A 22364-nucleotide genomic window follows, 5' to 3' on the forward strand; every position below is an offset into this window, starting at 1 on the left:
AACCTTGCTAAATAAAAGTTTTAATTTCTTAATTTTTTTTTAATAATAGTGTACATGGTACTTTGTATGTTGTAATGGTTCTTTCTCTCTCTAAGTAGGTACCACGTGGAGTACAGACAGCTCCAGCAGGAGCACTAGCTGGTTGGTTTTGAGAAACCTGACTCCACAGGTATCCTTGTGGCTACTGTTATGTTCATTGACTTAATTTCTTGGTTAATCATGTGCAATGTTATATGACCCTTTGTTTTCTGTTTCGTTTAGATCGATGGTTCAACACTGCGGACACTGTGCATGCAACACGGCCCACTCATCACATTCCATCTCAACCTGACACAGGGCAATGCCGTGGTGCGTTACAGTTCTAAAGAGGAGGCTGCCAAAGCCCAAAAGTCCCTACACATGTACGTAAATGTGTCACTGATGTCTTCTTTTAAAAAAACCAACCTCAGCTATATCATCACAGTCATCTATGTCTCTGAATACCTGCTTTCCAGGTGTGTTCTGGGAAACACCACTATACTGGCAGAATTTGCTGGAGAAGAGGAGGTGAACCGCTTCTTTGCACAGGGTCAGTCCTTCACGCCCACCACCAGCTGGCAGGCCAACCCCGGCACCAATCAAACACGGCTGGGGGGCGGAGGGACGGTGGCCACACACCCCATCGGCCACTGGAACAGCAGCAATCTGGGAGGAGCTGGCGGGACGGGGTCCGGCGGTAAGGCGAGTAACGAGCTGCTGTGGGGGGGTGTACCGCAGTACTCCAGCCTGTGGGGGCCGCCCAGCGCCGAGGATGGCCGAGTGGTGGGCAGCCCCACCCCAATCAATACGCTGCTTCCTGGAGACCTGCTGAGCGGAGAGTCCATGTGAGAGCGCCAAGCGCTCGAACCCCCGAACCGCAGCGAAATATGAAACTTAACGAGCAAAAACCAAGCAAATAATTTGGCGATAATCAACGTCAGTGGAACTGTGAAAAACCAAGAGACAGGAGGCTGAGGCCACACTTGCAAAGAGGCTGCTGACCTTCTTCCTCTACTTTTTTGTTTTGTTTTGCGTCTCTTAATCTGTGTTATTTTGATCATTAGGCTTGGGTTACAGTATTCTATAGACTTCTTACGAAGAACCGTAACTAAAAGAGAAGTGAACCTTTACCGAGACTTTTCTCTATTAACTGATACCAGTGTGAAAGTGTATTTTACTACAAACCGACGAGACAAGCTGCCATTTTTTTTTAATTCCTCTGGCACGAGCAAATCCTGTCAGCCCAATCACAGCATATCGCCCTCTCCCCGAAGAAACGTGCGTCATTCCAAACTGACTTTCCCTACTCCCTGTCTTTTAGACTGGATCCATGGCTTTTTTCAGTTGTCCTTGGGATCGTTTGGATTAATTAACAGCACTAAACTTTAGCCTTAACTGCTGATCAGTCCCACTCCATTTGTACTCTGAAGAAACTCATCTTGAGAATTGCACATTTTCTCATTTCTGAGCCAGGACTGTCATAGATTCGATCTCAATCGCAATGTATGCGCATTCGTCCTTCCTGTTTCCCTCGGTTGCCACCTGTCCTCGTAACTCTTGAAAGGAATCAAAGACTCGTCTCTTGCCGTGTCCACCAAGCGTGGGACTGAACAGAAGAGGACTCTCTCAGTGTGTAAGCCCATGGTGATGAAACATTCACAAGCACTTCCTCTACACACTCAAGGACAAGTGTGACTACAGGGGCAACAGGGGCTTCAAACCAAATAAGAGGTGTTTCTTGTAACCCATTGGAGAAAGTGCTTTTTTTTTTCATTGTTGTTGTATTTGGTACAAAAGTATGGAACAAATGTGGCGTGGTTTCTTCATAGCACTTAGCAAGAGCGTCAAGCTCTGATTCAATGCCAACAAATTACACATGGACGTGTGAAACTGACAAAAAGCAACGATGAAAAGCAATCTACCGAACCTCTCCTCCATACTCTAAACGGATTTTACCGTTACTTTTCTTCTTCGTCCTCGTCTTTCCACGGCCTTTCGACTTTGAAGTCAGGCATTTCGAAAATGGTAGCAAAATGAAGGGATGTCTGAGGAAAAAAAAAAATACCACCACAAGACTGAAGCGTTCACGCTTTTTTTTGTTTTTTTCTTTAAGATGATATATATCAAAGTAAATATCACTGTTACAGTACTCCAAAATCATTAGCCTTTTTGTCTGGAGATGCTAGACGTGTTGTAATGTTACTAATGGATTCTGTGGGGCCCCTTGCCCTGGCGGCCCCGCCTACCTGTATGATAAGTGTGGCCATTGAGTGCCTATCTGCTGTGGCGCCTCAGGTGCCCACACTCTTGACTTTTGACCCGCTGTGCCAGGCTGGTGCACCAGATGCCAGAACAGACCCGCCTGGGGCCGGAGCAGTGGCTCCTTCAGACCTGGCCAATCAGTACGTACTACTACTGCGCCAGCACTCGACCTCGTCTCAACTTCACTCTCATAGACACTCTTTCTCCCTCTCATGCAAAGATCACTTTAGCTGGAAGTGGACAGGTTCGTTTTATGTACTTTTTACGATCGATTGGGTTTTTCCCTTCTGGAATTGCCAGTGTTGTTTTTGTTTTTTGGTCAACATTGCTGTTGTTATCGTCGTTGCTGTTGTTGATGTTATATTGTTATTTTGCGCTTTTTCAGTTTATGTGTGTGTCAATGTAGTGGTCTCTATGGTAGCTGCTCTCACCAGCCCCTCTTGCTGCGCATATGCAGAAACACTCTGATTAAGAGGCACACCTCAGCGTAAACGGCGGCGCCAATTGATCCGGAATCACTCGTAGTGACGGAAATGGGTTGTTTTGAGGACGGAGAGCATGTAGTGGCGAAACGAAGAGTAGGTCAATGGTGCTCAGTTTGTCTTCTGCCTCTCCTCTGCACTTTCCTCCGCTCCGGTGTCGCAACCCCGCCAGGCCACACACACTCACACTGGTGCTTACGACAAAGGGCAGGCAGAGTACACTACTTTACCTGGTCGCCTCGTCTCACAGTAATAAAAGCAAATGATAACGGAGACTCGGTTCTCCACTTCTATGCAAAGACCGACCGAGAGGTGCAGTTCACGGCCTTCAAACTGTAGTTCTCTCCAAGCCCACTCTTCAGCTCACCAGGTGATTGTGAGAAGGCAGCTTCCTTACGGTGTGGCCTAACGTAAGAAACCGGCCCGATGACCAGGCCCTCACTGTTTACTCTCTGAATGATCTCTTACATTAAGTACATGCAGTCTCAGGGCAGCCTCAGAGAACCCCAAACTGTTTTATCGTTACGAGGAGGGCGCTTTTGCATTATCTGATGTGGCTTTAAAGATGCTAAATGGGTGGGCGAGTGGACTCGGAAAAGGATTCACAGGAAGTCCCTCTGTTTTTTTTTTTTTTTTTTTTGTTCTTTTTTTTCCTAGATCCTCATGTAACCTAACCAATGTAGACCTAACCAAGACATGAATCTATCAGAGTGGAACAACTTCTTTCTTGAAATTTGTTTTGATGTTTGGTTTTGTAAAGAGCACATGGAGATGGAGAGGTAGAATGCAGGCTGGCACCAAGACAGACGGGTAGCACCTTGTCCCAGGTATCAAATATATACGTCTGGGAGGACTGCTGAGAATTAAACAGGGAATCCAGAATGTTTAGGTGCACTGTAGATTGTTCACATTTGGATACATCTTTTTTATTTAAACCAAAAAAAGGTTTTTGTCTTATTATTATTAATATTGTTGAAAAAGGAAACTTTAATTCTGTACACTCTTGACTGAAGTGCTTCTCTCTGCAAGCCTTTGACGCCCTGAAGTGGCGGACAGATGACTCTGGGGTTGCTGTATTGATGGTATTAAATTCTGTCCTGACCCGATAGTAGGGAAACGGTGCAGATTGTTTTTTCTTTTCTTTTTTTTTTTTAAACAGGTCCAGGTCCATGTGGACCTATTGTATCAGGAGGCCTGGGTCACATGCCAGTTGATACCAAGTCTTAAAAGGGAAAAATCCCTTTCTGGAAGATTTAAATTTTTTATTTTTCCCACACTCGAGTGACACTAGCAACAATCACTATTGCCTGTTTTTGAAGATATATATAACTGCCTTTCTCTAAGCTGTACTCGAGACCACGAAAAACAAACGTCCAAAAACATGTTTAAAATCCAGAGGATTGCCTGGCAGACTAGCTAGCTAGCCAACAAGTGCCCACTGTGTCCTCCACTGTGGGCATATACTGGGTCTAATCGATAGGACTAATGTACCCCAGCTCCACGAACGGCTCAGATGCAACTTTGTTTCGATAAAAAGGCTGCTTTGATCGTACAAAATAACAGGGCCTGGGTGGAGATGAGCTCTAAGAAACACAAATCCTCTTTCTTAGGGTCCTGGCTAGAATATGCACATGCTGGTTGATATACATGTACATCTGAAATCCTGTGTATGTATATAACTGGTTATCGCTGTTGTTTATTTACCATTACTTTGGTTTTCAGGCCCGAGTAACCCCTTGTTTCCTTCTTTCCATAAATTTACCTAGATCATAAAGCATAAACATATCAAAATTCTACAAATTAAAAAACTCAAATACTTGAATCATAAGAAGCGCCAATAATGTAATGTGAAATTGTTTTGTAATTTTGTCATTCATACACTTCCAAGCTTTTTGATAACATCAGTTCAAACTGAACGAAGAAAAAAAAAAAATTATAAAAAAAAAAATGCAAAATGACATCGGTTGTATGTGAGTGTTTGCACAAGATTGCGTGTACTGTATGATGGATGAATGCGTTCATGTGTGAGTGGGTTCAAACCAATGTATGCTAGTGATTACAGTGGATTTGTTTGCGCCTTTTTCATTTTAAGCATCTTTAGAGATTTTTTTTTTTTTGACTTTCTTTTGTTGGCTAGTCAAAAATATATTCGTATGTGTATTGTTATCGTATTTGTTATTAGCTTTGTTATTAGAGTTGCACTGAGTGTCTGCTTCCCCTCATTCAGCTAATCGTACAACATGATATTAAAGTACTAAGGGGACAAGGTGACAATTCATGTGTTAATGTTTACTCAAGGACTTATTGAGAGAAATAACAAGTGTTTTTTATTATCTGTAATACGATTATCTACCTTTATAGTGGCTTTTGTGGAATAATCCGTGATAAAGAAATGGATTATTTTGAGTATTGCACCATTTTGTTTTTCAGATTATAAACGGAAAAAAAATGCAAAATACAAAAAAAAAAGTATAAAAATAAAATGTGGGGATTTTTTTTTTCTTTCTTTTTTCGAAAAACTGTGGCCATAGATCGATGTAGAGGGACTTGTTACACCATGATGAGCTGCAGACATCTGGAGAAGAGTTTCTTACAAGACTCATTTCAGAGGTGCCTACCTTTTTGTTTTTTTGGTCGTTAATGTTCATACCTGCTCTTGTTCTAGTTTTTGTTAACTATCTTCTTTGTGCAAAGCCACCAACAGTTTACAAGCATTTCATGTTTTTCTGAAGTTCAAGGAAAATACATTTTGCGATGGGATTGTCATGAGAAGAGAAAAATCCTAAAGGACATATACTTCCATCAAATGAATAACAAAAACGCTTTACGCAAAGATTATTGTGCTTCTTGCAGAACTCTGGGATTGATCAGTGTTGTCATGTTTCAGTTTTTGTTTTTTTTATGTTTGCTGTTACTTTCATAGATTATCAAAGCCTGTATTTTTTTTTTTTTTTCAAAGCAAAAAAACATTTCCTTTGTTGAGAAAAGAAGACGACATAAATGTTCACTAGCTTGCACACACAAAAAGTGGATCATGTCTCAGGAAGGCAAGGGTTCCAGAGTACCAACTCCACGCCATGTAATGTTCGTTTTTAGAGAAAGAGGATAACAGAAGAAAAACAAAAAACATAAGCACTGAAGGTTATGGATTTCAGAAGAAGAAATACCTTTGTTTCTAAATCCGTAGCAGTTACATATTTACCAAATAATGAACTCTTAATGAACTTTAAAAATGGAGTGCTTTATATATAAATCTATATATTGAAATTGCTTTACATGTTAAACAAAATGATCAATGATTTTGATTGTTCAAAAGACGGTGAAAGAACATACAAATGCTGTATGTTTGAATCTTTATTGTATTTTCTTAACATGAGGTCCCTTCCTGTTGAAATCAGGACCATTGTGCATTACTATTTCTTTCCTCTTTGTCATTCTGTCTCTTGTGGCGGGTATTACATAATGAGAAATTAAAAAGAGGGGTTGGGGGGGGGGGCAGGGCTTCTGTATCAAATTGAACGATTTCAAGAGGAAAAAAAAAAAAGCTGGTTTATACGGATCATGATCTATGCACAAGGGGGTGGGCTTCTTAAAGCCTCTGTGACCCATCTCTCATTGGGATTAGAGGGATTCTTTCTGTGTCTTTTTATTGTGCTCATTTGCCCTGTTGTCTCCCTCCGCCACCGACCCCATCTTATTTCCCATTTATCATGTTTCTTACATAAAGTACATCGCCATGCTGTGTATTCCTAAACCAATGAACGTCTCATTCTGAAGCACTGTGGGGTTTTTTTCTTTGTAGCCCATGACTTTCAAGGTTGTCTGTGTTCTGTGTGTGTGTGTGTGTGTGTGCAACCGAGTGTGTTTCTTGGATGAGTGTGGATGGAGTTACTGGGTTGCTTTTGCCTTTTGATTTGAAATGTTAAGGAATATGTCTGTACTGAGATTTTAAGAAGTCGGTGGCTTTTAATGTTTTTGTTTTCTCTCTCTTTCTGTCTTTTTCTCTCCTCATAGAATGTGATTGTTGACATGCACCGAAAAAAACATGTTTTGAACTATGGAGCTTCTTTCAAACAGTTAATAAATTGCATTTTTGTTCTTGGCTGTAATGAATATGGTTTGGTCATTTCTTAGTAGTAGACATCAGTAACCTGCAGTTATGGGCCATAGGATTAATACAGGTAAAGTGGGAGTCTTAATAACCTGTTTGTTTGTTTTTTCTGATAGAATAAATGTTTTTAGCAGTGCAAGATGACAAACAGCAATTTGGATCACACAAAAAAAGGCCCATGACAAATTATCAGCCTGTATTCACCCTGCTTTATCTAAAATCACTCATTAAAATGCCGTTTTAAGGATGAACTACAACTATTTATTGCTAGTTACAATTATAGCAATTATTTTTGTTATTATGCATTTATTAAACGAGGCAACAGAATATTTGTTCGGTAACACTTTAGAACACTTAGTCACTATTAACTATGACTTTTCCCTCAATAAATTCCTAATTTGCTGCTTATTAATAGTTAGTAAGTTGTTAAGTTTAGGTAGTGGGTAGGATTAGGGATGTAGAATAAGGCATTAATATGTGCTTAATTACTACTAATAAATGGCTAATATTCTAGTAATATGCATGCTAATAAGCAACTAGTTAAGAGACCCTAAAATAAAGTGTTACCATTTGTTCTTTTTAAAATATATTTGTCACACTTGTCATTTATCCAAAAAAAAAAAAAAGGTAAAAGACAGACAGACCAAATGGTAATTTAAATATGGTGAAATCTATAATGTATTCTCTCTCTCTCTATACACTCTTAAAAATAAAGGTGCTCCAAAAGGTTCTTTAAGCGATGAAGAGAAACATTTTTGGTTCCACAAAGAACCCTTCAGTCAGTTCCTTAACTTGTTATAATCTGAAGAATGATGTTAAAGCTTCTTTATGGAACCATTTAGACAAAAAGGTTCTTCTATGGCATCGTGAAGCACCTTTATATTTAAGAGTATATATACAGATTTTAGCATGTCCCTGGAATGGGTATATTTCAATAACATATTTCACAACTAAGCTGATTTTTATGATAATTCTTTTTCCTGATGCTGTTCCACATTTGTCCATTTGGGGGATCCGTAGAGGTTCTCCAGCATAGCAGATGTTTCTGGGGCTGGTGGAGGGATCCAATGACTGTTTGCACTGCTTCCTTTTCCTTTCACACTTGACATGTCTTCATAAATTGGAGCTGTGGCTTGACACTCTGGCTGAGCATATGGCTTTTTCTGAGGATGAATATTTTCACATTAGCAAGGACATTGTATTGCTTGTTATATGGTAAATGAAGTATTCAGCTGTGTTGTTGGGGAACCTTACATAATGTGTCACAAAGAGAGTGATGGCCGAGAGTAGGAGCAGACTCAGTCCTACTGTGATGGTATAGATGAGCAGAGAATACCTCCTACAGGAGCATGACTCACCTGAAACAAACAGATTATGTGGTCAGATGTGGGCTTATTGTTCCATTGCTACTGCCAAACATGTACAAGGGCTCATAACAAAAAGGCAATAGTGTCATCATTTAGTTCAATAACAGTGTAAAGTTCATTTATTTTGAAACAAGCTGAATTCAGGTAGGCTTGTAAGCAGACTTCCACAAGCCAACAATGTGGTTATTGCGCTTGAGTTAGTTTAAAGGAATGGTTCACCCAGCAATTTAAATGTCATCATTTACTCACCCTCATGTCGTTCCAAACCTGTATGAGATATAACCCGTAAAGAAGATATTTTAAAGAATAATCAAACAGTTGATGGTCCCCATTGACTTCTATAGTATTTCTTTCCCTCAGTGGGGACTAACAACTGTTTGGTTCTTCAGAATATCTTCTGTTGTTCAACATAAGAGAGAAAGTCACAGGTTTGGAATGACATGAGGGTGAGTAAATTATGACAATGTTCATTTTTGGGTGAACCATTTATCCTTTTAATGTTGTTTGTTTTTTTTCTCACCTGGGGCCTGTTTCATAAAACATGTTTAACAAATAAGCCAGGTTATTTCAGTTAGTCTGGCATATTGGTTGGGTTCAAAATAAGTTAGACTAGGCTAACTGAAATAAGCCTAGCTTTAAACTTGTTTTATGAAACAGTGTGATATCTATCACTGAACGTGTGCTTCTGTTACGAAACCATCTTATTCTGGCTCCTCATTGCCTCACAGTCCAAGTTAGTCTATTCAAAGTGTGGAGAATCAGACATATTGGAAATTGTGCAAAATGTGTAAGGTTTATATAGTCTGAAATTTATTACATTTACTGTATTGATATCTGTATCCCTAAAGATAATTTACGCTTTTGTAGACCTATGCCTCTGGTATCAACGCATTCACCAACCTGCCGCTTTTACCAGCAGAAAGAAAGTTGTGTTCGCCAAGAGCAGAAATGATGAATCTCCTGAGAAATCGCAGACATAAAGCCCCGTGTCTGTGCCTCGTAAATGAGAAAGAGCCAGAGTAACTGTGTGTAAATTCAGCTGGCCGGAGATATGTATTCGTCCCTCAGTGTCTGGATCTGCTCTCACGACTTCTTCATCTTCAGAGATGTTCAGCACACTTTCTGAATGAGCAAACCTTCGTCTCAGGTGCAGAAGCGATAGCCGGGGTTCATTGGCTTCTGCAACACAATCTATGTCCACCGATTCGCCCTCCAGCCTTTGGATGTACTGAAAATCTTCAGATGCTGAAAAGTTTTGGTAAAATAAAAACATTAAATTAAATTAAATCACGTAATGTTATCGTCGTGTGAAATTTTGGTTAGTTTGTGCATTGCTGGCCTTACACAATATTAAGCATTTTTTTATTCAGCTTAATACAGGTAAAATACATGGGTTCACGGATGTAGGCCACTGTTACGGAGACGGCATTATTTTATTTTTTGTTAACACGTGTCATAAGAATAACTTGAAATGGTCACATACAATAAAATGTGTAATATAGCCTACACACGTGGTCAGAATTGTTGGTACCCTTGGTAAATATGATCAAAGAAGGCTGTGAAAATAAACTAAACTCAAACTTTTTCTGCTATTCTCCAGCTATGATCCTTGAAGAGTCTTTAGCCACTCAAACTCTCCTCCTCACCGTGCATTAGGACAATATAGACACACGTCCTCTTCCAGACAGATTCATAACATTTTATGTTGATTGAAACTTCTTAATTATTGCCCTGATGTTGGAAATGGGAATTTTCACTGCTCTTGCTTCTTTTCTTAAAGCCACTTCACTAATTTGTGAAGCTCCATTATCTTTTGCTGCACATCAGAAATATATTCTTCGGTTTTTCTCATTGTGATGGATGATTAAAGGAATTTGTGCGTTGTTTTCCTTCCTATTTATATTTATGTGAAACAGGAAGCCATGGCTGGATTATTTTATGTTCATAACCACCCTGGTGTGCTCAAAATTGTAAATATGAATGGGAATTATTTTACTCAATTTTTAGGGATACCAATAATTGTCCAACATGTATTTAAGAAAAAAACATTGATTTCATAATGAGATTTCCCCCCAATTTAGTTTTAGTTAAATGAAAGGTTAGATTTTTGTCTTTAAATAAATCAAAATGATTAATAATGCAGGTTTATTTTCACAGCCTTTTTTTGGTCATATGTACTAAGGGTAGCAACAATCCTGACCATGCGTTATGTAAAATATTAGGCCTACGTTTTTCCTATTTTCCCATTTAACACTAAAAACATTTTTGACAACTTGTATTATATAAAGCACTAACCTATAAATAAAGATAATATATAAATATATATGGTTTGACTTTTTTTTCTAGTAAATTGAACTAATTCATAAAACATTCTTACAGGGTCCAGTTCAGTGTGACTTACCTAAAGTCTGCTCCCATAAAATCCAGAGGAATAAGCAGGCTCTCATGGTGCACATGTTTAACGTTTTTAAATATCCAAGACAAGCCTCACATCTCTCCTCAAATCGTTGCTTGTGCTGCACTTGCTATCATCGCTCTTTTCATCTCCACAGAGCTCCACCCAATGCACAGGAAGTTCAGCAGACATATGTCTGTATTTGTGTTTAGCGCTTAGTAATAAAATAGAAAGTCCACATATATATATCTCACCAAGGTATAAATGATTCTGCATTTGCATGATTTCCTTCTCTGAATTTATTTCCAGCCCTGACATGCAACCGAACTCAACACAATTGTGTGTGTAACTTATGACCAAATATACAAAGAATGCACAGGTCATTTGGTTTTATCTCAGCTTTTATTATATTTAAACAGGACAAAAAGAAAAGGAAACTCAGTGCTGCATTCTACTGCAAAGAAAAAAATAAAACAATAGACAGATCATAGGCCATTTCAAACTCTGAAACAACTCAAAGAGAACAAGGACTACTGATTCACATACAAATTGTAAACTTACCAGGCGACCAGGCAAAGAACTAGCTGACAGTGAACAGGAAAGCACTGGCTCCTGTATCTCTCTACCCATCAACAGAAGGCAAACATTTACAAATTATTATACTTGCTCAGTCTCACCTGTAAAGGGGGTCCTGGATTACATTTTCATTAAAAATCAAGAGTGAATGAATAATAGCATTTGGGCAGATAAAAGAAACATAACCACAAACTACACAAAGAAAGTACTTTACAAAACAAACCATCTGATTCATATGGTCAGCTAGATACTAAATGAAACCTTCAAGTAGTTTTATGGATTGATATCAAAGCCAAACTGTGGACAGAAATCCATCAAATACACCATTAGTGCCAAGAAACATGGCAATCTTTTCCAAAACCAGTAGAAGAGCTTAAACTAAATCACACATTACTCCCCAGTGCTACTGCTCAACTGCATCTTTTCTTATTATGAAACTTCTATGATGTATCAAAAGCACACTATACACACACACACACACATGTATATATAAATATCTTACCACATATAATACTCTGGATTTTCAACAATGCTCATGGAAAGAATCTGAGGCACACTGAATTTCACCTCATCTTTCAGTTTGTAGAAATAGTAAAGTAACCATAAAACTTAAATATGATTACGGTGGAAGAACTCGTGTTTTATGAATGTAATTCTTGTGGGAAAGTTTAATATCTCAGCTTCATGTAACTGCAGGAATACAGCTGGTTAGCACACCAAGTATAATGCTAACATGTTTATGAGCAAGGTACTATTTCTAGTTTGCATAACTGCTAAACTTTCATCGTAATTACTGCATACAATATCCATTTCTCATTGGTTTCTTACAAACTGAGAGAGGAGTCAAAATAATAGTCTGTGCAACAGCATGCCATAGATATGGTTGAAAACTCAGATTACTTTAATAAACACTTCCGTTCTAAAGATTGAGGCGGGTAAGATTTTTTAATCATTCTGGAAAAAGTCTCATACTCCTAGCAAGACTATTTATTTCAAAATACAGCAATACTTGTGAAATATTATATTTTAAAGCAACTTTTCTATGTGAACAGGTTCAAATATAGTTTATTCCTGTGATACAAAGCTGAATTTTCAGCATCATTACTCCAGTCTTCATTGCCACACAATCCTTCAGAAATCATTCAGATATGCTGATTTGATGCTCAATTGCTATTAATATTGCTGCTTAATAATTTTGTGAAAACAGTAACACTTTTTTTCAGGATTCCTTGAACAGGTTAAAAAAACAGCAGTTATGCTGTAAAAACTATTTACTTCACTTTTGATCAATTCAACGCATCTTTGCAACATTACAAATCTTACTGACCTCAAACTTTTGAAGCACGTGTATCTATTTTTAACACGTTAGCTAAAACTATGAGTTAGTTGAGAACTCCCGATATTAATAAACCCGGGGGCCATCACCAAACTTGCTCAAAGTTTGGGGACATTTGTATCCAACAGCCTGTGAGGGCTGTGAGGCCCCCTGAATAAGAGAGGAAAGAGAGAAAATGTGAGACTTGCCTCAGCCTGTGCAGGGCAACACTGAGACTCTGCCTCAGCCAGTCCCATGGCATTGCTACAAGGAGAAGAGAAATCCTCAGTTTAGGACAAAAACCACAGTGAACTACAGTCACCTTCTTACCTGCCTCTTCCTGAAAATCACAAGTGATGAGCCTTAGCCTGGACATAAATTATTCTCAGGTTCACAAGGGTTATTTCAGTCTCTCAAGACTGTGATTTTCAGGAAACTGCTATGTGAATGGTTGTTTTTCTTTTTGTCTAGCAGCCATATGTCCTTGCATAAGAAGCTGAAAATTTAAAGGGGTCTTACACATGTCCATTCCATGATCATTTATCACCTTCTCACTTTCTGTTGCAGCACAAACTCTTATATTGTTAGTTTGTCGTCAGACGTTGAGAGGTGTTATAACGATGGTCTTTTTGGACTGAGGAGGATGTTTTGAGTTGTAACGGTTGCGTCAAGTTGACATGGTACTAAACTCATTTAACTCAAAAGATCAAGGAAAACTCGATTCCTCATGATTTGACCCCTTTAAATCCAAACTTTAATATGAAAGGACCGGTAGGAACATCAAACGTTTCCCTCTCACCCACAAACACAGCAATCACACAGCTTTTGCACAAATATACAACAGCCATCACGTTGAGCATTTGTAGTACAAACCTTGTGAGGTTGTCCTTTACTTGCTAATGAAAAAACAGCCGTTAGATTTCAATAGTTTATTACAATTAACAGTGGAACAGTACAGATAGCATTCACAGGAGTCTTATGTTATTGGCCCTACAGAGAGAACACTGTAAATGTAGACAAGCAGACATAGAAAAATAAATCCAACAGTGACAGCTATCTGAAGCCCTCACCAAGCAACGCTGGGGACGGGACGTCCAACAGCACCTATGGGTGCTGCGAAGGCTTCACACTTTTAGTACAGTAGTATATTTACAGTGACTTGCCTTGTTAAAGGTGCTGTACGAAACTCCAGCCGCTTCAAATTAATACGAACCATATTTACTACACTTCTAAAAACCTAAACAAAACATGAGAAAAAAGCCAGACTGTATGATCTGCAACAAAGGGTAGGTCCAAATAATAGATTTGGTAAAAATCAAATGTCCCATGCGTTATACAGTTTGATTACTCCATCTCCCCATTGCAAGAAGGGTTACGGTTACTGATCTGGATTGTTAAGCACGCCACTAGATGGTAAAATGGTTGAATCACCAAACCTAATGAAGACCAGTGGTGACGCTTCAATATCGGCCTCCAGGAGACATTACAGGAGGTCTCATGCCAATGGCAGGCCGAGGGGGAGCGGCCTGGTAGGGAGGGACCATGGGTGGGGCTTGTCCGTAAGGAGGCATTCCTCCTGGGACGTACCCGGGCACACCCTGCGGCGGAGCACCGAATGGCCCTACGTGAGAAGAAATTGATTAGCTGCATTTGAAACAGGGATTCAAAAATCTGGTTTTATCTTACGCCGCTTTCTTCACTAATATACACTGCTGTTTAAAAGTAATATTGTGAATTATTATTACTATTTAAAAAATGTTTTCAATTTTGAATGAATAAAAATCGAATTCTAAAATCTAATCCTTTCTAAAAATCTATGCATTTACGCTCACCTTTGATCAATTTAATTGCATCCTTGCTGAATGAAAGTGTTAAAAATCTCACCGCCCCCAAATTTTTAAACAGTAGTGTAACACAACATTTCCTCTATTATTTTTGAAATCCAGGGGGCATTCCAAAAGTCTGACAGCCCACAAATGCACCCTACCTTGCATGGGATGCCTAACACCCGGCTGCTGTGCAGGAATGCCCTGCTGAGGGGGCAACACCCCCCCCATCGGTGCAACTGGTGGGGAAGTCACGTGGGCCTGTCCAGCACTAGGGACTTTACACTGGTAGCGAGGCAGCTGTGCTCGCAACTCCTCCTGTCAAACACAATGCAAAATGCACAAGCTGGTAAGACATAAATATGGGCTTTTTTGCTTTCTTTGTTTCTTCTGTGGAACAAAAGATTTTGTGACGTCAGTGTGATCTAGTGTTGTTTTAGTGGCACTGACTTTCAATGTATGGAAAAAAGCATTATTCAAATTTATATTCCGCAGAAGAAAACTCAGGTTTGGAACAAGACTGGAATAATGAAACAAGTGTTTATCAAATGAAAGCATGCACCGTTCCAAAGCTGACCAGTTATTTCTGCAAACGTTAAAGATCAAAGACCAGAAACGCGTTCACTTACCAGTGATATATCTTCATCAGGGTGGATCAACTTACTGGTTGCACTGGTGGTGGTGAGGGTGGCAGGCTTACTTGTGACTGGGGTGCCCGGTTTGGCCACAGTGCTGCTCGTGTTGGCCGCAGCAGTGGCGGAAGACTGGGTGTAAGCTGGGAATGTTGGTTTGGGAGCAGCAGAAGGTGGTGCAGAGGAGTTCACCGCTACACCAGAACCAGCCTGCTGGACCTGCAGAGAGAGACCAATTAGATATATTCAGAGATTCAACTAATTCCGCACTTAGGTGCATTCTGGCCAATATACCACTTGATTTGATGTTTTATTTTTCTAGAAATAAAGAGCAACCACATTTTTTTAATTTTTGAAAATGCACGATATGCAATGCATCAGTTACTGGCTAATATTAAATATTGAATCGTGCATACTAATTATTACCAGTGCTGTCCAATACTCAAAGTCAACATTTAAAAACATTAATAATTTCATAACACTACACATTTCATACAGTACGTTGTAATGGTCTGATGTAAATTCACACGTAGCATTAAAAACTATTGATTTCAGTTATTAGCTTGTTTTTTGATTTAAAAAACAGCTTGGAATTACTATCAGCCATAATATTCATTCTGATCACAATTATAATTTTAACATCAGTCTGCCCCAACAAAGCTAGGTTTGTTAGGCTTTAGGTGGATCATGATCAAGTGTCCAAATACTTTTTTGGGGCCTACATACAGTGCCAATGTGATTATGAAGGTGGATTTTACACAACTAAAAACGAGGAGAGAGAGAAACAGACTGAGTTTAAATAAGATAATTAAGCAGTCTGTCAATTCTTGATTGAAATCAATCTCTTTCGATGCACTACAGATGTCCTCTAGAGCAAAGTCATTTATTCTCAGAGGCAGTCTGAGGTCTGTCTGCTGTTACATGCCATCAATAGTTTTATGAAGCAGCTCTTTCACAGAGTCAGCAAGCTACTGCATACTTGGGACAGCGGTTTAGAGGATGCTGACAAACTGTCCAGACTGGAGGAGCCTGAGCTTGTGCTTGGAGCTCGAGTCCCCATCTGCAGCATGAAGAGAGAGCACACAATAAAGACCCTCAGCTGTTTGATTTTGGACATGACTGCTGCTCATCAACACACTTAACACTGGACCTCAGTTTGTGTAAAATGATGCTCTCAAACTACCAGGTCTAAGGCTTTTTTTTTTTATGGATCCTCACGTGTTAAAATGTAATGCATCAATACAGCCCACAATTCAGTTTTCATAACCTGGTTTCATTGGTCTTATAGGTCTTCATGGGTTTAACAACAAGAGTTTTAACTGCTGGTCCAGTCAGGATAGTAGTTCAATTTTTTTTGTTTTTTTGTCTGCCAACATTTTCATTGGTCCAAGATAAACAATCAATTTTATTTTTTAAATATAAATAAAGCAACATTTTATATATGCATCAGAAATTCAATGATTTTTAACAATATAATAATGAACACACTTATGGGAAACCAATGGCTAATCTCTGATTAGAACAGCACTTCACTAGCAGCTCTTAGATCACTTGAATTTAAAACCTCTGTATTAGGAGGAGCACATCTGCAAACCTGAAAGCATCACGATCGGTGGCGTGAAGTGACAACAATAGGCTTCTTTACATGCATTGATTATCAATCCAATTTCTGATTCTGAATGTTCTTTTTATATGAACAGTAACGTTTTCAATCGACTTACATTTTCATTTACATGTTCATTGATGTATTAAAACAAAACTTGCTATCCTATACTGTCACCAGAGCTACTGAGAGTATAACCGTTGTTTCTGCTTTAATGACAAAAGTAAAAGGAAAGCTGACAAATATATCAGTAGAGCTTAGCTTTAGCAAATATTTATTAAATGTTCTCCTCCATTGACGAGTTCATAAGACAAATAAACATGCATTTTTTTATAACAAGTAACATGCATGTAAACAGATTTTATCATGAAAGGGCTCTGGTAAACACACACATAATGGTACTTATGCATTCAAGTATTTTTAATCTGTTTGAAGAGACAGTCATATTCAAACATTTACACTCAGTTTTTTCCTTTTTTTTTTTTTAAGATTATTTCAAGTCTTCACTGCACTTCACTTCCCCTGCTCTCTCTTCCGAACCAAATAATTGAAGTTTGGTAAACAAAACTCGCGTAGCAAAGAAAAATACTGCATAGCGAGAGTCTAATCAGTCCTTGAATGTGATGTATTAAGAAATATAAAGCATTTAAATTGACTTCTGATGCCTTAAATTATTTTTTGCAATTGTAAATCCAACAAACATAACATTTTACAAGAGAATACTTTTTCAGTCTTTCAGAATGTAACATTTAATTCAATGTGTTACTTGCCATTTCTTTGTTATTTGTGATATTTACTAGCAATTTCATAGTGGAAAAAAGTTCATATACCAAGTAGGGAGAAAGGGCATCATACCTGTCCTGCACTGGGAAACAGTGGCTTGGAGACACTTGGCTGTGGAGTGGGCACTGTTGTGACAGGCACAGCCGGCCGGGTGGTAGGAGGGGCCTGAGCCATGTGGGGTATGCCAGGGTGATGACCCATGGGAGGAGGTATTCCTGAGCAAAACAACGACATAAATATATACAAATATTAAACAAAAATAAATAAATAAATATTGGTCTCATATGTAATGAGATGAAAGGTTCCTTTACCTGGGGGCATGCCTGGCATCATTGGGGGCATTCCATGTGTAGGTGGCATCATCCCAGTCATTGGCATCATGCTGTTAGTTAAAAGAACAGGAAGGAAATTTAACGCAATAATCATGGATTAATCACAAAACATTAACAAATAAAACTATTCCACTTCTATTAACTCTTACCCTGGAGGCATCCCGGGCATGACATGAGGCATCCCTGGCATCATAGGGGGGACACCAGGCATCATTGGGGGCATTCCTTTGAGAGAAACCATTTAAGAGACACATAATAAACATACTATTCATAACATTTTAAACGGGGCGTTTTGTATTATTACAAAGCACACCTGAGTATCTTCCAGGTGGCATCCCTGGCACTGGGACAGGGGCCATTCCTGGCTGGGTCATAGGGGCATAGGCTGCCTGAGGCTGTACGGTTGTTGCTGGCGGCTGGAAGGAGGGACCAGCCTCTTCATCCTCGTCATCTTCATCTGAGTCATCTTGCTGTTTTTTCTTCTGATTTTCTGTTGCCATAAAAGGGAGAATATAGTTACTATGGGTTTACTTGGGCAACAAAAAGAACAGATGAGTAAATAGTAGGGGTGTAACAGTACACGTCTTTCAGTTCAGTATGCATGTGTACCGAACAAATACAGTATTTTTTTTTGTTTTTTTTTCAGGAAATTCAAATAATAAACGGCATTTTGACAGTCTTTGATGTGGCATGACCGATCGCTGTATAAACGCCTCAGAGAGCCGCTTCTGGGACGGTTCAGAAAAGTGCTGGTATAAACCAAACAAACATTGACTCGAGCGGCCGCGATCAGCTCCGGTTGCCGTGTCTGAGCCGTGACGCGCTGCAGACTTGTGCAGAGCTGAGCACGAGTGAACGCGATCATTCCTTCCTCTTTACTACTAGTTTTAATGCGAATAAACTGACTGACTGAACACCTCATGTAATCGCACAATGTTTCAACCACAGAAAGACATCAACAAAACAGCATGGAAATAAAATGTCACATAGCATTTCATTTACCTCAGCAAGTCATCAGTGTCCACAGCTCAATATTTCACTAGAGAAATTAAGTCTAGAGACAGAAATATTACACCATATACTCATATTTAACCAAACCTGTTAGTCTTAATGTATGTTTAAATTAATCTGCTATGAAACATGCTATGATAGTCTAGTTGAGAGTCTAATTGAATATATTCTAACAAATAGCTTATAAATTGTATTATTTATAAGTTAAATTTAAAAACTGCATTATGAGCAATTTACATATTTGCATACAATATTTTTTAAAGTTGAGTGTTGATCATCTATTTAAAAATAAATAGTAATTAAATTTAAGTTTGGGTAAAGTTGTTAGGCCTAATTGTAACCTTATAATGTAAAAGGGCTCCCTATAGTTTTAAGCATAAGATGAGGTAGATTTTTATCACTAAGAAAATGTAAGCTATAACAATGTATTTAAAGAGCAGCTTGTTCAGTAAACCACTATAAAAAAAATAAAAATAAAAAAACGTTGAGTTTTACCCCCTGCTGTACCGAAATCATACCGAACTGTGACGTTAAAACCGACCGTCATATTTGTGTACCGTTACACCCCTATTAAATAGGAATTTAAATGTTCTACCCTGTGTTTTTTGTTCAAGCACACGTCTCCTCTCCTCCATGTCTTTCTCTGGAATACCCTCCATTCCATAGATCTCCAGTTCTATGTCAGTCCTTCCTGGTATTGCATTTGGGACACCATCAATTGTTTCTTTGTGAACCTTAAATAAATCAAACAAAAACAGATTTGAACATATGGCTACTAAAATGTGTGTATGCATGCGTATATATAATATATATATATATATATATATATATATATATATATATATATATATACATATACATATATATATATATATATATATATATATATATATATATATATATATATATATATATATATACACACACACACATATATACACACACACATACGCATACATATACATTGCCCTCCAAAAGTATTGGAACAGTAAAGCCAAAATTGCTCTGTTGGCTGTGGTGTCAAGACATTTACAAATATGATTAAAAGATGAATATGAGACAAAACTACAGAATGTCACATTTTATTATTAGCCGTTTCAACACATACATGTTTTATCAGCTAAGAAGATCAGCACTTTTAGAGTTTCATCCCTCTACCTGATGTGAGTATAAGTATTGGAACAGTTGCCTCACAGGTCTTTCTAAGTGATCAGCTGTGTCCTGTTGCATTAATTATTCAGATATTAAAAACAGGGAATGTGTTGTATCAGTTATATCCATTACTTCTGTATTCTGAATCTTGCATTCGATGATGACACACACAAACCAGGATGAAGATGAGGGAGCTGACTTTGAGAGAAAAGCAAGCAATTTGGATGCTAAAAGAAAAGAGGAAGTCAATTAGAGCTATAGCAAAAACAAGCACAAAGTTGAGCCAGAAGAGTTTTGGAACTGTGTTTATGGACTGATGAGACAAAGATGAACCTTTATCTAAGTGATGGGAAAGCAAAAATGTGGAGAAAAAAAAGGGAACTGCAAATGATCCCAAGCATACAGCCTCATCTGTAAAGCATGGTGGAGGTGGTGTCACGGCATGGGCATGCATGGCTGCCTCTGGAACAGGCCCTCTCAACTTTACTGATGACTTCATGTATGATGACAGTAGCAGAATGAATTTGGAAGAGTAGAAAACCATCTTGCCTACCAATATTCAAGAAAATGCCACCAGATTCATTGGGAAGTGCTTCATATTGCATCAGGACAATAACCCAAAACACCCTGCCAGTTCAGTCAAGGAATTTATAAGGGCAAAGAAATAGAAAGTCTTAGATTGCCCAAGTCAATCTCCAGATTTAAATCCGATTGAACATGAATTTCACCAGCTGGAGAGGAGAGTAAAGGCAGAAACTCCCCAAAACAAACAACAATTGGGATTGGCTGCATTAAAGGCTGGGAAAAGTATTTGAAAGGATGAGACTAAGAGTCTGGTGATGTCTATGGGTCACAGACTCACTGCTGTGATTGTGTGCAAGGGATCTAAAACTAAATAATAGCTTTTAATCTTTTATATCTGCCTTATGTTCAACTGTCCCAATACTTATGCTCACATCAATGAGTGGGATGAACTCTAAAAGTGCTGCTCTTTTTATTTGGTAAAACATGTATGTGTTGAAACGGCTAATAATAAAATGTGACATTCTGTAGTTTTGTCTCATATTCATCTTTTAATCATATTTGCAAATGTCTTGACTCCACAGCCAACAGAGCAATTTTGGCTTTACTGTCCCAATACTTATGGAGGGCACTGTATATAAACACACACACAGTATATAAAATAACTAGCCTACTTACCTGCATACAGTGGATGGCCAGACCAGGACCAGTATATAACTTCTTGTGACATATGTGACACTTAAAGTGCTTGGCCTTCTGATGCTGAATGAGAATCTTTTCATCATCAAAGTCCCTGTTACAGTACCTGAGTTTACAGTTAAAGCCATACAAACAAGAAAAACACCAAGAACAGCAGAAGTGACAGAAATTACAACACTGTCAGCATAAGGATGCTTAAATCTTTTTGCACACTTCTTTCACTATCATAACGTTACCCTATTAAAGTGGTTCTGAAACTTTGGGCCCCCAAAAATATTCAGAAGCCCCATGACATTTCCAGTTTTTAATGATTACGGATTAAGATTTTTTTTTTTTTTCTCACTATCACAACTTCTACCGGAGTAAAAATTTTAGAGCAAAATTTGTATATTCAAAAAAAAAAAAAAAAAATGCTCGAATTTGTTTCAGTTTCACAAAATTACAAAACGTTATTTCTTTACGTGAATTTTTTTTTTAAATATTATGCATTAAAAAACGACATTTGGGAATCCTGGTGCTGCAAAGAAAAAAAAGTTGTTAAGGAGGCGAGTTATTGAGTTAATGAATGGGAAATATCTTTAGGTTTAGATTTAGTTTTCTAACTACTGGATATTTCCTTGTTAAATGTTATCAATATAGTGGTCTATTTTGTAAGTGGAACGTGAAACTAATCCACACATAGAGAGAGACAGCTAAATAATGTTCACTTAAATCTGATTCATTAAAGTGGGTCTTCGATTCGAAAGCTTCGATGTTGTAACATACAGAGTGTTTAGAGACACGGCCTTGATATCAGAGAAACAATACATTAGCCAAATTCCTAAACAGGAAGTGGGTCTATCCCTACTAATAAACTATTAAACAAATATTAAACAACGGTAAGGTCGCTTTTAAAGAAGGATACCAACACCAGGGCTTCATCTGCTTCTTCTTTTTTCTCCCCATGATTTATTTACCAGTCTATTCCGCGAACAGCACACGGACGACTAACAAAACATTAGCACAACTAAAATGGAGTAAATAGGACATGACGACCGCTTTTTCGACGCACTGACAACACATCACAGGAAATACCGCCACCAATTGGACAGGAGGCGCACAACTTAGAGTCTGGCTGGTGTTCAAATGATAGCAAGAGCTATAATAATACACTTTTAAAAAGCAATTGACTTAATTCAGTCATTCATAATTCTGCATAACTGCACATTAATCCTTATTTCACTTTCCTTCATCATCACTTAGTCACCCTTTAACAAAATAAGAAGAATATAGAACTTA

The 22364-nt window shown here is 38.3% G+C and overlaps 3 protein-coding genes across 12 annotated transcripts in view; 1 reads left to right on the forward strand and 2 right to left on the reverse strand.

The window, feature by feature from the left end:
* LOC306846696 (trinucleotide repeat-containing gene 6C protein-like) overlaps positions 1-4680 on the forward strand; it is a 64789-nt gene extending 60109 nt beyond the window's left edge. For 3 of the 6 annotated variants that reach the window (XM_079380256.1, XM_079380257.1, XM_079380259.1), the window contains 2 exons: positions 99-169; positions 262-4674. In XM_079380256.1, coding sequence (XP_079236382.1) covers positions 99-169; positions 262-867 — 677 coding nt within the window. In that variant the 3' untranslated portion in view covers positions 868-4674. Of the gene's footprint in view, positions 1-95; positions 170-261 lie in introns of all 6 variants that reach the window. The other 3 variants (XM_079380258.1, XM_079380261.1, XM_079380260.1) reach the window with 2 other exon arrangements.
* Positions 4681-6110: 1430 nt separating this feature from the next.
* Positions 6111-10828, reverse strand: LOC306846750 (uncharacterized protein). Its single transcript, XM_079380340.1, has 4 exons — positions 10642-10828; positions 9141-9485; positions 8128-8231; positions 6111-8036 (listed from the first exon to the last, which is right to left on the reverse strand). The coding sequence occupies exons 1-4, from the start codon at positions 10694-10696 to the stop codon at positions 7836-7838; spliced, it is 705 nt and encodes a 234-aa protein (XP_079236466.1). The 5' UTR covers positions 10697-10828; the 3' UTR covers positions 6111-7835.
* Positions 10829-11021: 193 nt separating this feature from the next.
* On the reverse strand, positions 11022-22115 carry LOC306846727 (BUB3-interacting and GLEBS motif-containing protein ZNF207-like). Of its 5 annotated transcripts, XR_013782106.1 has the most exons (14): positions 21991-22115; positions 21066-21192; positions 19309-19447; positions 18016-18192; positions 17852-17927; positions 17682-17752; positions 17443-17585; positions 14982-15203; positions 14514-14670; positions 13963-14147; positions 13690-13763; positions 12736-12790; positions 11197-11257; positions 11028-11089 (listed from the first exon to the last, which is right to left on the reverse strand). XR_013782106.1 is itself a non-coding variant. In XM_079380310.1 (11 exons), exons 1-10 carry the CDS (start codon positions 22029-22031, stop codon positions 13987-13989), a joined length of 1314 nt encoding a protein of 437 aa, XP_079236436.1. In that variant the 5' UTR covers positions 22032-22115; the 3' UTR covers positions 13443-13763; positions 13963-13986. The 5 variants fall into 5 exon arrangements, 2 of the variants coding, with proteins under 2 accessions (XP_079236435.1, XP_079236436.1); XR_013782105.1 differs by having other exon boundaries at positions 11022-11508; XR_013782107.1 differs by having other exon boundaries at positions 11028-12790.
* Between the last annotated feature and the right edge of the window lie 249 nt (positions 22116-22364).

Source organism: Barbus barbus, assembly GCF_936440315.1.
Source record: "Barbus barbus genome assembly, chromosome: 3".
NCBI lineage: Eukaryota > Metazoa > Chordata > Actinopteri > Cypriniformes > Cyprinidae > Barbus > Barbus barbus.

Coding starts and splice junctions, on each gene's coding strand:
- LOC306846750 (XM_079380340.1), bottom strand. CDS start 10,696: ATGTGCACCATGAGAGCCTGCTTATTCCTCTGGATTTTATGGGAGCAG. Junction 9,486..10,641: donor TTTATGGGAGCAGACTTTAG/GTAAGTCACACT, acceptor AAAACTTTTCAG/CATCTGAAGATTTTCAGTAC. Junction 8,037..8,127: donor CTCTCTTTGTGACACATTAT/GTAAGGTTCCCC, acceptor ATTCATCCTCAG/AAAAAGCCATATGCTCAGCC.
- LOC306846727 (XM_079380309.1), bottom strand. CDS start 22,031: ATGGGGAGAAAAAAGAAGAAGCAGATGAAGCCCTGGTGTTG. Junction 19,448..21,065: donor TGGCCATCCACTGTATGCAG/GTAAGTAGGCTA, acceptor GATTTATTTAAG/GTTCACAAAGAAACAATTGA. Junction 18,193..19,308: donor GCTTGAACAAAAAACACAGG/GTAGAACATTTA, acceptor TTATGGCAACAG/AAAATCAGAAGAAAAAACAG.